The sequence below is a fragment of the Manis javanica genome, chromosome 10, assembly GCF_040802235.1.
Source record: "Manis javanica isolate MJ-LG chromosome 10, MJ_LKY, whole genome shotgun sequence".
Lineage (NCBI taxonomy): Eukaryota > Metazoa > Chordata > Mammalia > Pholidota > Manidae > Manis > Manis javanica.
In genome coordinates, this window is record NC_133165.1 from 8,863,163 (window position 1) to 8,875,275 (window position 12,113).

At 59.0% G+C, this 12,113-nt stretch overlaps 1 protein-coding gene across 1 annotated transcript in view; it reads right to left on the reverse strand.

Moving 5' to 3' along the window:
• LOC108393822 (uncharacterized) overlaps positions 1-12,113 on the reverse strand; it is a 113,287-nt gene that overhangs the window by 942 nt on the left and 100,232 nt on the right. The window contains 15 exon segments of the mRNA XM_073214154.1: positions 407-562; positions 565-583; positions 670-875; positions 1,650-1,759; positions 1,761-1,832; positions 3,892-3,989; positions 4,072-4,256; positions 5,437-5,556; positions 5,559-5,619; positions 5,936-6,120; positions 6,481-6,622; positions 9,076-9,240; positions 10,514-10,675; positions 11,348-11,492; positions 11,574-11,683. Coding sequence (XP_073070255.1) covers positions 407-562; positions 565-583; positions 670-875; positions 1,650-1,759; positions 1,761-1,832; positions 3,892-3,989; positions 4,072-4,256; positions 5,437-5,556; positions 5,559-5,619; positions 5,936-6,120; positions 6,481-6,622; positions 9,076-9,240; positions 10,514-10,675; positions 11,348-11,492; positions 11,574-11,683 — 1,936 coding nt within the window.

Genomic DNA, 12,113 nt, shown 5'->3' on the forward strand with positions numbered 1-12,113 from the left:
GAGAGCTGCCCTCACATCTGAGCAGTGCCGCGAGCCCTGGGCTGGAACCCCGGTTGTGGCAGCATGGACTCCATCTGGTCACCCGTACACAGACAGCGGTCAGGGAGCACAACTCTGCTTGTCCGTCTGCAGTCAGAGCTGCCTCCCCGCCTGGAGGAGGGCCTGTTCCCGATGTGATCAAAGCAGGGAGACATGGCCTTTGACCTTCCTCCAGTTCAGACCATTTGGACTGTTCTTCCCATGCCTGCTTGAGTTGCGAGCCCCCAGGGAGTCCTGGGCCTCCAGCCGCACAAGGGCACTGGGAGTGTGGCTCATGGGAGATCGTGGCTGTGGCCCTGGGAGCTGACTGCTGTCTATGCGAGGCCAGGCTACCAGCTGCGGGGCTGCCAGCCGAGCACAGACTCACTGTGGAGCCAGAGGCCCTGTGTCAGGCTGCAGAGGCCAGCTTGGACATCATAGGAGCCAGAGACGCCATCTGCACTGGTCAGCTTGATTTTGGGGACGTGTTTCCACATCTTGGTGGGAGGCAGATCCAGGTCCAGACAGCTCCCCATAGGTAGGGGGTGTTGTATAGCCTGCAGGTCTGGGGCCTGAGACATGACAGGAGGCGGGGAGGCCCTGTCCCTGTGGCTCCCTGGTGGCCGGCCCCTCCCCCTCTCACATGCTCACCTCCAGGCTGGGGTAGAGGATGGGGGTGGTGTGCTTCAGCTCCATGGGCAGAGATGTGAGCCCTGAGCCTGCCCGGCTCACCGTCAGGGAGAAGAAGTCATGAGCAAAGTCCTTGGCCAGGAGCAGGCTGCCGCGGTGGGCACCCACATCCCACATCTGGCCATCAAAGGTCACCACGTACCTGGCCCCGGCCCCCACGGCATGATCTGGCAAGAAGAGGCCCCAGGCAGGGTGAGAAAGGCCAGCTCTGCCCCCTGCAGTGGGGGCCCACGGGCACCCCAGGAGGCTGGAGCCTGCCCGGCCCGCTCTGTGGCCAGTGTCCTCATGGGCAGCCAAGTTGGTGATCAGAAAGGACAAGGACTGACCCAGGCCTGAACCTTCTTCTGGGTGAGAAGCTGTCCCACAAGGTCACATATCACACATGTCAGTAATAGGTGACAGGCTGGGGATGGTAGCTGAGGGATTCAGGGTGTCTTTGGGGTAAGGAAAATGTCCTAAAACTGACTGTGGTGATGGAGGCCCTGAGCCACTGCATCCCCACGTGCAGGAGAGGAACCCCGCGTTGGTACAGCAGTCCCTGCCACGCCCTGGGCACTTGGTACCCATAGGCGTGAGCTACGTTGCTGCCTCCACTGGGCAGAGGGGGAAACCATGTCCCAGAGAGGGCCATACTCCACGCCTCTGCAGCTGTGTCCAGTCCCAGCACAACCCAGGGCTGCAGGCCCCGCCTGACCGAGCGTCTGGACTCACCTGGCCACCTTCTGGCTCTGAATGGAGGCCTGCCTTTTGCCTCCCCAACATGGCCCACTGGGGACCACTGCACACCACACCTCTGTACTTGGCCCAGGCTTTTATATTCTGGACAAAACTTGGATTTATAGGCCAGCCCTAGTCCTGTATGACCTTGGGAAGCCCAAGTCCAGAGATGGGCCCACGCTGCCCAGCCCTGCTGCCATGGAGGAGGCTGGCACGAGACTCACACTCAGAGGGGCCCCCCAGCGGGTGGTGTTTGAGCCGGTGGTACTCAGCCAGCACGTTGTTCCTGTACAGCTCTCGGAGCAGCCGCAGCAGCTTCTCCTCCACCAGGTACGGTCACCCGGGCCACACCCAGGGGCTCGTCCCCTGGAAGCAGCAGGGACATCGTCACCACCATGGAGCAGTTCCTGGAGGGAACACAGAGCTGCTGGGAGGCTCCAGCATGAGCTGTGCCTGTCAGACCTCCTCCCATAGCTGCAGGAGCTGACACTCAGGGGCCTGCCCAGAATGGCTTCAGCAGCATCCGCCTCCTGTCAGGGAGGGGCCATCTTTGTCTTGGGAACTAGCATGAGGAGGAGGGGCAGGCGGGGTGGGGGGGGTGACACAGACGCCTTATCTTGCCCTGAGGGGTGAACTATGCACTGCCCCCCAGGGCCGGGGGTCAGTGTAGGCCCACATGTGGGGCTCTGTGAGGGTGCAGAAGCTTTGGCAGAGACGGGGTCAGAGCCAAAGGGAATCTCAGGAGTTTTACCATTGAGAGAGGGCTCTGGAACTTTCTCAGGATGCAGAGTGGGGGTCAGGTGACCTTTTAGGATCAAAAGGAACAGAGACCTCAGCCCACACTGGGGTTGGAGGGGTGGGGAATACTTGCCCCCCTCTGTTGGGGTAGAGAAGCAGTCCCTTCCCCCAGGAAGTGCAGGGGCCCTGCAGCTGGGGCAGGACGCAGCCTAGAAGGCCTCCTGCTCCCTGAATCCCTCTAAGGGCTCCGGCACCCACGGGCACCCTAGTTAGAGCTGGACTCAAGCCCAAATGACCCCCAGGTGGGCTCCAGTCGAGGGGAAGGGGCTACAAGCCTATGAGTGCAGGCAGCCTCTGGAAGCTGCGAAAAGGAAAGGAATGGCTTTCCCCCTACAGCGTGTACAAGGAACCAGCCCTTGTCTTTAGCCCTTTTGATTTCAGGCTTCTGACCCCCAGAGCTATGCAAGAATAAATCTGTGCTGTTTTCAGCCACTGACTTTTTGATTATTTGCTACAGCAGCAATGGGAAACAAAGCCCCGATCTGCTACCCCTACAGCCACCCTCGCCACTCTGTAAATGGACCCTCTGTCCTTCCAGTTGTCAAGCCAAAAGCCTTGGTGCCACCCCTGCCTCCTGTCACCATCCACATCCATCTGCCAGGAAATCCTTCAGGCTGGACCTTAAAACTCCTCCAGAATCTGACCACCTCACACTCCCTCCACAGCTGCCATTGCTCAGCGGAGCCACCTTCTCAAATCACCAGGACCACCACAACTGAGCCTGCTTTATACCAGGGTCCCCACTTCTATCCACAGCACCCCCTGCTCCCATCTTTATTCTCAACACCAGGGCCAGAGTGATCTTCTTAAGTGAAAGACAGTTCACATCCTTCCCCAGCTCAACATCTTCTGTGCATCCCATTCAGAGTAGGCACCAAATTCCTCACAAACATGCCAGGCCACCTCCTCCTCACACCCTCCACTCTGGCCCCACTGGCTTCCTTGATATTCCTCAAGCAAGCCAGCCATATTCCCACCTCTGGGCCCTTGCACCAGCTACGCCCTCCGCCCGGCACTCTCCTCCCACAGTGTCTGCACAGCTTATTCCCTCCACTCCTTCAAGTCCTTGTTCAAACGCTGCCTTCTCACTGAAGCTGCTGTGGGGGTCACACTAGCCCCCCACCCACTTGTCTTGCCTCATTTTCTGTGTGGCATTTGCCACCTAACATACTAGATCAGAGGTTGGTAAACTGGTCCACAGGCTGAATCCAGCCTGTGTTCTGTTGTCTTTGGATGGGCTGTAAGCTAAAAATGGCTTTTATGTGTTTAAAAGATTATTAAAAAACAAAAAAGAAACACACAAGAGACCATCAGGCCTACACAGCCTGAACACTTTACCCTCAGGCCCTTTGTAGGCAAGGTTTGCCAGCCCCTGGTGGAGATAACCTGGTTAAGGTATTTAGTGGCCGTCTCCCCCAGTAAACTGTGGCCTTCATGAGCGCACCGGTCTGTCTTGTTCTCGGCTGTATCTGTACTCAAAACAGTGCCTGCTCAGAGAAAGTGCTCATAAACTATCTATGAATGAAGAAGCTCCTCCCTTTCCTCAGCCGTGAAATGGGGATTGAAGAGGCCTATGTCGCGGGGAGGTCATAAGGAGTAACGCCCAGCGCGCTCCAGCACAGTGTCGGGCGTGCGGCAGGAGAGGAGGAAAGGACAGACTCTCCTTACCTGGCTGAGAAGCTGCACAGGTCCACCAAGGGCTTGCAGAGCCGCCTCAGGGCCCAGGAGAAGGTGACATCGGCCCAAGACAGCATCCGGTGGGTGTCCTGGAGGGGGAAGGGACAGCGACAGCCGTCAGAGCCATCCTCACCCGGCAGGGCCACATCCCACCCCCTCGACCCACCTCACCAGCTCCACGGTGACCCTCGTGGCTTCAAGGGCTGCCCCAGTGGGCCCGGACCCCCAGGTTCCGGGCATCCTGGACACCCAGGCCTGCAGCTGCTGCACGGCCTCCTCAACCAGCTGCTGCCACACCTCCTCCAGGGGGCGTAGTGTCACCTCCAAGTAGGCGTCCTTCAGCGTGGCCAGGGGCCCTGCAATAGGCAGCCACTGCCCGTACCCAGGTAGGAAAGCCAGCCCTCATGACTCCCCAGGCCTCCATGAAGCACGGCCCGTTACCTGGAATAAGGCGCAGCACCAGAGGCTCGGCAGGAGTATTAGGGTGGCGGGCCTGGGACTGCACCTCTGAGGGGCTTTTTCACATGCTTGGCCCTGCTGGCATCCGGGAACCTGGATTCCAGGAGGGCTTCTGCCATCCCCAGAACTCCTAAGAGGGCCCACTGTGCCCAAACTGTACAAACACGTGGATTATGCTAAACACTCCTTTCCTTTGTGAGTCTGGAATGTTGCACATGTCTGGCAGAGGCTGCCTATGTGACCAGCCCCCAGGAAAACCCGGGCTGGGGGTCTCTAACGAGCTCCCCTGGTGGATGACATATGACACCTGGCATCACAGTTCAAAGCGGAGGGAATGGAGGGCATCCCATGCGACCCCACTGGGAGGGGACCCTGGACGCTTGGGCCTGGTCCCCCCGGGACTGTGGCTGCTGTCCCTCTTCCCTCTGCTGATCTTGTTCTGGCTCCTTTCCCTGTAGCACAGCAGAGCTGCGAGCACCACTGATGCCGAACAGCGTCCTAGGGAGCCGCCCAACCGGGGGAGCCCAGGGGCTCCTGACAGAGGCGTGAGCAGCCCGGCAGGAGCACTAGCTAGAGGGACGCCACCCTGGGGCTGGGCAGGGTCGTGGGGCTCCCCACTGGGCCCACCATCCACCCCGGCACACCTGGGCACCGCCAGGAGGGTGCTCAGGGCAGCAGCCATTCACTAACCAGGACAGAAGCTTCACCCAGAAACAGGCTGTGGAATCCCACAACCGTAGGCCTAGTGGAACGAAAGCTGTAAACCCAACAGGAGTCGGGTGGGGGATGAAGAATCATGGGCAGCAGTCCCAAAAGAAATAAGGCCGCCAGCATACGTGGTATTAGTTCTTAACGCCTGACCAGGAGGGAGACGGTGTACTGGGAGAACGTGAAGGCTGAGGTCCATGAGAAATCAGGCGGGAGGGGCTCACAGAGGCTGGGCTGCAGGCGCACAGGGAGTCAGGTGTTCTTTCTGACTGAAACAGCACTGCAGGATGAGTATAAGGGCTGAGGGCAGGAGCCCCGGGGTTGGGCGTGGGTGCCCGGGCTGGGTCGCACCTGCTCGCCTGTACTCACGTTCCAGCTCCTTCCACAGCTGCTTCAGTGCCGCATGCAGCCCCTCCATGTGCAGCTCTAAGCGGTGAGTCAGCACCCGCCTGGCCTGGCCCCAGTGCACAGCCACCGCCTGGCCCCTAGCCCCGCCTGGGACAGCTGCAGGAGGGGGCCCACCACGCTGCCCAGGGTGCCCACCGGCTGTACCTGGGCCAGGAAATTGAGGTGGAATCAACGCGAGGGTCTGGGACTCAGAGCACTTATGCCTGGTGAGCGGGGAGGCATGAGGTGGGCCAGATGGGTGTCCCTCAACAGAGCCCTCTTTCCCATTCTCCAAGTGTGTCCCCATCACCCCAGTGCAGTCCACCTACCAGGGGCTGGAACCTCTGAGATGTGTCTGCCCCCCAGTGGGGCTGCCTCTGGCCTACTTGGCATGGCCAGACCCAAAGGGCTCACAGCTCTTGGCACTGTGACCTCCTCCCTGGAGAACAAAGAAACACTCCCCCTGCCCTGGCGCCCTCACCTCCACACGGCCCAGCAGGGTCCTCTGGCAGCCGTGCACAGCTAAGCGAAGGCTCTAGTTGGCAGCCTGTAGGGTCAGGCTTCCCAGGAGCTGGACCAGCTGCCTGCTGTCCTGGAGCAGAGCCTCTGCTTCCACTACCCGCCTGTGGGCACATGCCCCTAGCACCAAGCTCTCCTCCTGGCTCCCTGGGGTCAGGAAAGGACCTGTTGCCCCCAGGACTCGTCTGCCTGCTTCCCAGCTGCCACTCCTACCCTGCTCCCAAGCCTTCTGTAGCTCCGTCGCCCTATAGGCCTTGAACTGCACCATCCAAATTAGCTCCCTAAAGTCTGCTTTCTTCCCTGCGCCCATCTGGACCCTTTCCCCCCACCTCCCCTGCCATCACAGTCAACACAGCTGGCGACAGGGAGCTCATCCTTGCCTCCACGCTGGGGAGCCACAAAGCCTGTCCTTTGATTTCTGAGCTCTCTACATCCTGATCTCAGTCGGCTCTTAGGCCAAGCTGGGACCCTGCCCTGGCCCTGAGCCACCCCGCTGCCGCCACTCACCTCCCTCATGGGCCTGGGACACTGACAGCCTCACCTTCTTGACCCCATCACCCACATCTCCCTCCAGCGGGACCAAGCTCTGAGGCACTGAGGTGGAGATTTGGCGCAGCAGGCCAAGCCGCTGAGCCCTGGGTGTGAGGATCTGGGAGGGGGAGAGCAGACCCCTGAGTGGGGCCCTGGTTTCTGTCCCTTGCCAACCCCCAGGGAGGGAAAAGACAATGGCCCCCTCCCCACCCTCACACCCCTACCACAGGGCTCAGGATCCCTACCCATTATAAAAGGTGATTAAAATCCACATCTGGGCCTAACAACCCAGCAGTGTCCACCATCCAAGTGGCTTAAAAACTCCTGCTGCCCAGGCCTCACCCCAGAGATTCTGACTTAACTGCTCGAGGCCTGGGAATTGGCATTTTTACCATTTCCGGGGCCCCGGTGTTTCTGCCACCAGGCCAGGTTTTCTGCATTACATGAGAACATCGCAAATGTCTCGGCAAGTTCAAGCCAACGTCGTGGGAGGTTTTTTTTTTTATGGGACAGGGTTGGGGTGGTGTGAAAGGCAAAGTCAGGAAAGGCCTCAGAGGCCCTCAGAGGAGGAACCCTAGAGGACACCCTGCAGGGGTAGGTGACGGGCTAATGGGGGAAAAATGTCAGGGAGACAGCTCTGACTTAGACTCAGCTGCCTGTCTTCTAGTCCAAACACTGCAACTAGCAAGCTGTGCAACCTTAAATAAGTGTGTTACCCTCTCTGGGTCACAATTTCAAAAAGTACAAGATGATGTAGAATGCTGCAAAGTTCAGGAGAAATCAAAATTATGGGCTGAACTGTGCTCCTCAAAAAGCCATGTTGAAGATTCTAACTCTGGTCCCTGTGAACATGATACTATTTGGAAATAGGGCCTTTGCAGATGTGATAAAACTGAGGTCACAGAGGACTGGAGTGGGACCTAAGCCCAGTGACTGATGTTCTCACAAGAAGGCCATGAGGATCGGAGGCAGAGGCAGGGACAAAGCCACTGGCCGCTCCGCACCAAGGCCTACTGGCAGCCAGCGGGCACAGAGAGAGGTGAAGGGGCACAGCCTCACCCATACCTCAGGACTCCCAGCCTCCAGAGCTGAGAAGGAAGAACTTTCTGTTGTTAAACCACCTAGTTGGGGTAACTCGCACGGCAGCCCTAAGAATCTAATGCAGGCTCTCAAGTCCTCTTCCCCAGAGATTTCCGAGGCACCAGTGGGATGCAGCCCTGGAGTCCTCATGTGGCTTCACAGTACTCCAGTGAGCTGGGCTGGGGATGGTCGGCTGCAAACCACACCTGGGGTCTCTGTCCCGGGTGGCTTCCTGCTTCTGAGCGCCCCCACCCCCCAGTCCCAGTCATGGAGTGGTGAGGCCTGGCTGGCTGGCCGCTGTGCAGCCCAGGTGAGCCTTCACCTCCCCAATCTGACCCCCTCTGCTCAGGGGTCTCTGGGTTGCTGTGAGGACCAGAGGCTGAGAAAGGCCTCTGCCCACTTCAAGAACCCTAGAGTGGGGCTAGCAGAAAAAGGGTGGGCGTGTGAGAAGGGGCTCAGTCCCGGGCCTCCAGTTCCAGGAGGCAGGCCATGGGGCACTGGGATTACAGATGTGGGAGTGGCTGGCAAGCCGGGAAACAAGAGTCGGCCCTGCAGAACCAGGGCCAGGAAAGCTCTTTGGAAATAGCCATGGCCCCAGAAATGCCATCCTCTCCCAGCTCCAGATGCTGGAAGGAAGCACTCATCTCAGGAGCACCTGCTGTGTGCATGCACTTGGCAAACGTTGTCCCTTTTGCCTCCCAACAACTGCAGAGGAGGGGGGACTAGTTCCCATTTGACAGAAGAGAAGACTGAGGCCAGAAGCAGGACCATCCCAAGGTCATCCAGCCAGGGAGACACAGAGGCAGGTGGGCAGTGCACAGATGGGCACCTCCTGCATGCCTGTGCTGTGGGCAGAGGGGAGGGGGGCCCAGCATCCCACCAACTACCCCCCTAGTATATCTGATCCCCACTTACAGCTGAGGAAACAGGGCTCAGAGCGGCCCTTTCCCGTGGTCTCACTGAACCCAGCTCCAGCTCTGCCCCTTCCTCCTGCCCTGGGCTGCCGGGAGGTGTGAGGGGGGGAAGACTGAGCCAATAGTAGCTAATACTTTGCGGCTGCTTTGTGTCAAGAACTGTGAGCACTAAGCGGCCTACAAGTACTAGCCTGTTTAACCCTTGCACTGCTAATATCCCACGCGAGGTGTCCCAGGTGCCACTATCCTTCCCCACCTCACAGGTGAGGCGACAGAGGCACAGACAGATGAAGTGAGCTGCCGCCTAGGAAGAGGATGGGCTGGGGCTCAAAGCCAGGTGTCTCTCCGTTGCAGAAGGGACGGATGTTGGGACCGGTAGGAGCTGCTTTTTCTCCGGGTTGGGGCCAGGCCCTGGGCATCCCAACCCCCAGTTGCTCTGGTCCCCACCAGGATGTAAGCCTGCAGTTCCAGTAATGGCCACTAGATGGCAGAGCTGCATAACTGCGGCAAGCCCGCTGGCCAGAGGACAGACAAGGTTTCTCCCTATGGGGCAGACAGCCCAGACCTGGCCACCCACCTCCAGCTCCCCGGAGAAATCAGGCGTCTGGGGCCTGCTGTGGTTGCGGAGGGTCAGGCTGAGGTGCAGGCCATGGTCCAGGTCAGGTGCAAGGCCCAACTGGCAGTGGGAACGTAGTAGGAGCCCCCCATGGCTTAGGGTGTGCTTCCCAGAGATGGAGAGGGCCTTGGATGAGAGGGTGGGCATCAGTAGCCAGGGAGGCACAGGGGCAGTGGGTTCCTCTCCCCCACCATTCTCCAGTGCCGGCCGCTGGGACTGTGGCAGTCGCCTATTTGATCTCCCAGCCTCCACTCCTAGCCCAGCCCACAGCCCTTCTCCACTTGGCAGCTAGACTGACCTTAAAAATGCAAATCAGACATTTTCCACCTGGTGAAAGCGCTCTGCTTTCCCACTGCACTGGGAAGAGAAGCCAGTGTCCTTGGCATGGGTCAGCATTATCTTCTTAACCTCACCTCCTTGCTTTCTAAGGGCCGCCCTGTGTTCCTCAAACACCCTAAGCACTCTTTTGCCACAGGGCCTTTGCACCAGCTGTTCCCTCCTACCACAGAGCTGTCTGTGAGGCCCCTGCAATCCCCTGTCCCATTCCTTCACAGCATGCACCACACTTGGCTACATATCATGCATCTTGTTTGTTTTATCTTCCTCCACCCACTGGGACGTGAGCTCCAGGGCACCTGGTCTGTCCCTTTCATCATCCTTGTCTCTGCTTTGAGAATAGAGCCTGGCATAAGTAAAACCCACAAATGCTTTTCAAATGAATGGATGAATCAATTGGAAGCTGGGAGACTATGGCTCATGGCCCAAATCCATCTCCCTGCCTAATCTTGTAAATAAGGTTTTATTGGAACATGGCCACACCTATTCATTTCTATATCATCTAGGGCAGCTTTTGTGATACAATAGAGCTGAGTACATGTCATTGAGACCATACAGTCTTCAAAACCTAAAATATTTGTTATCTGACCCTTTACAGAAAAAAGTTAAGGACTCTTGGGATGGATGGATATATTAGATGATGGATGGGTGGGTGGGTGGGGATGGATGGATGGGATGGGAGGATGAAGGGAGGAGGGAGGGATGGATAGGAGAATGGGTGGAAGGACCAGTCAACCAGTTGAAAACCCAGGAGGATGTTGGGAGGAAGGGGTGCCAACACATGACCGCTAATGACCTGATGGAGACAGCAGCTTTTGCTTATGAATTAGGCACCCTTCCTGCGTCATGTCTCTTAAATCTCATGCTGGAACCTAGTGCATTCTTCAGATGGAGCACTGGGCGTTCTGAGAGGAGATGTGTTCCGCCCATGGTCACCCAGCAGACAGTGGCAGAGCCATGAGGTTGGCACCCAGCTCCCTGCTCACCCCCCTGCACCATGCAATGCCCTCCTCTCTCATCACCCCCAGGGGTCCTTGCCCACCGCCCCCCAGGACAGGCTCACCCTGGGCAGGTCACAGAGCCCCAGGTGCAGGGAGTGGTGCAGCCAGTGGGCATAGTTGGTCTCCACTTCTCCCCGGAAGCTCTGTGTGGTGCAGGAGGCCGTGAGGACATGCTCCAGTGTGGCCTCTGCGTGGACCTTGTCTGGCTGGGATGGCCAGTGCCTCTGGATGAGGGGGCACTGTGGGACGAGGGCTCATTGGGTAAGAGAGCATGCTCGTGGCCAGCCACAGCTGAGAGACTCTTATGTGAGGACAGCAGGCGCCGGAAACCACTAGAGGCCCGGTCAGCCGCAGCAGCCACCCTGTACAGGCTTGTCGGGGGCACTGAGGTGGCGGAGCCCATGGGTCCCAAAAGCCAGCTGGGAGGCCCCTGAGAGAGCAAGGGGCTTTGGGGACTAGCCATCCCCATTCCTTCATGACCCAGTTCCCACCTCAGGCTCTGCAGAACAGCGCTTGGCCCCAAAGGAGCCCCATGTGGCAGTGATGCTGGGAAGACCCTAACCCTGACACCTCTGGGAACCTCCGCTGTCTGTGCACCCCCTCCCTGAAGCCCACTGGCACCACAGCTCCTTGTCCAGTCTGCCCCCTGGTGCCTGCCTCATGCTGGACACCTTGCTGTCCTTACCTCCCAGCGTGGCACTCAGGTTGGAGAAGGGCTCTTGGACCCACCTCACGGGTGAGAAAACCAAGGCTGTCAGTGGGGAAGTGAGTTGCCCATGGCTGCGTGTGCAGCTAGCCCTGACACCCAGGACACTGAGGGCCCAGAGCCAGACACCTCCTGCAGCAGGTGGCTGCCCTGTGGGTTGCCTGCCTAGAACTGGCTCCGCAGGCCTCACCTCATATGTCAGGTTCTGCTGCACCAGGCATTGGCCCCACGACAGATGGAGCTGCTGACTGAACTCAGCAGGGCTCTGCATTAAAGCCCCACCGGCTCTGCGGGTGCCCAGGCCCCAGGTTTCCTGGAGTTGACAGGGAGGAGGACTGAGTATGTGGCTCACGGCCAGCCAGGGGCCCAGAGTTAGGGACTGTGCTGGCTCTGCAGTCCAGCCAGTGTGTACCTGCCCCAGGGAGGCAGCCAGGCAGCCCCCCCAGAAGGTGCTGCGTGCTGAGGACCTGTCTGCCCAGCTGAGGTGCAAGGTCACAGGCTGCCCTCTGTTCCAGGCAAGCTGTACCTGCATTGAGATTCAGGAGGCAGGGGCTGGTCAGTGGCGGGGGGAGAGGAGGGGCTGATGCCCCCCATTTTGTGGGGGTGAGGAGAGGATGGAATGGTGGGAGTGGGGAGGGTAGAGAAGCTGGTGGCTCCTGTGGGAACGAAGGCTGGAGGGACAGAGCCGTGTCTGCAAAAGCTGAGCCACACCCTGAAGTGTTTAGATGGAAAACGCCTCATTCCCGACCCCCCAGACCTGTCATTTCCGAAGACAGAATGCAATCTGAGCCCCTCACCGGGGCCTGCAGGCTGCTGTGGACCGCACTGTGCCCCACCCCCATGCGTGTACGTGGGAGCCCGGGTCCCCAGGGTAGTGGGACTGCGAGGTCACTGGGTTCAGATGGGGTCATAAGGCTCCCTTAGGACGGGATGAGTGCCCCACAGAGCTCTCTCTC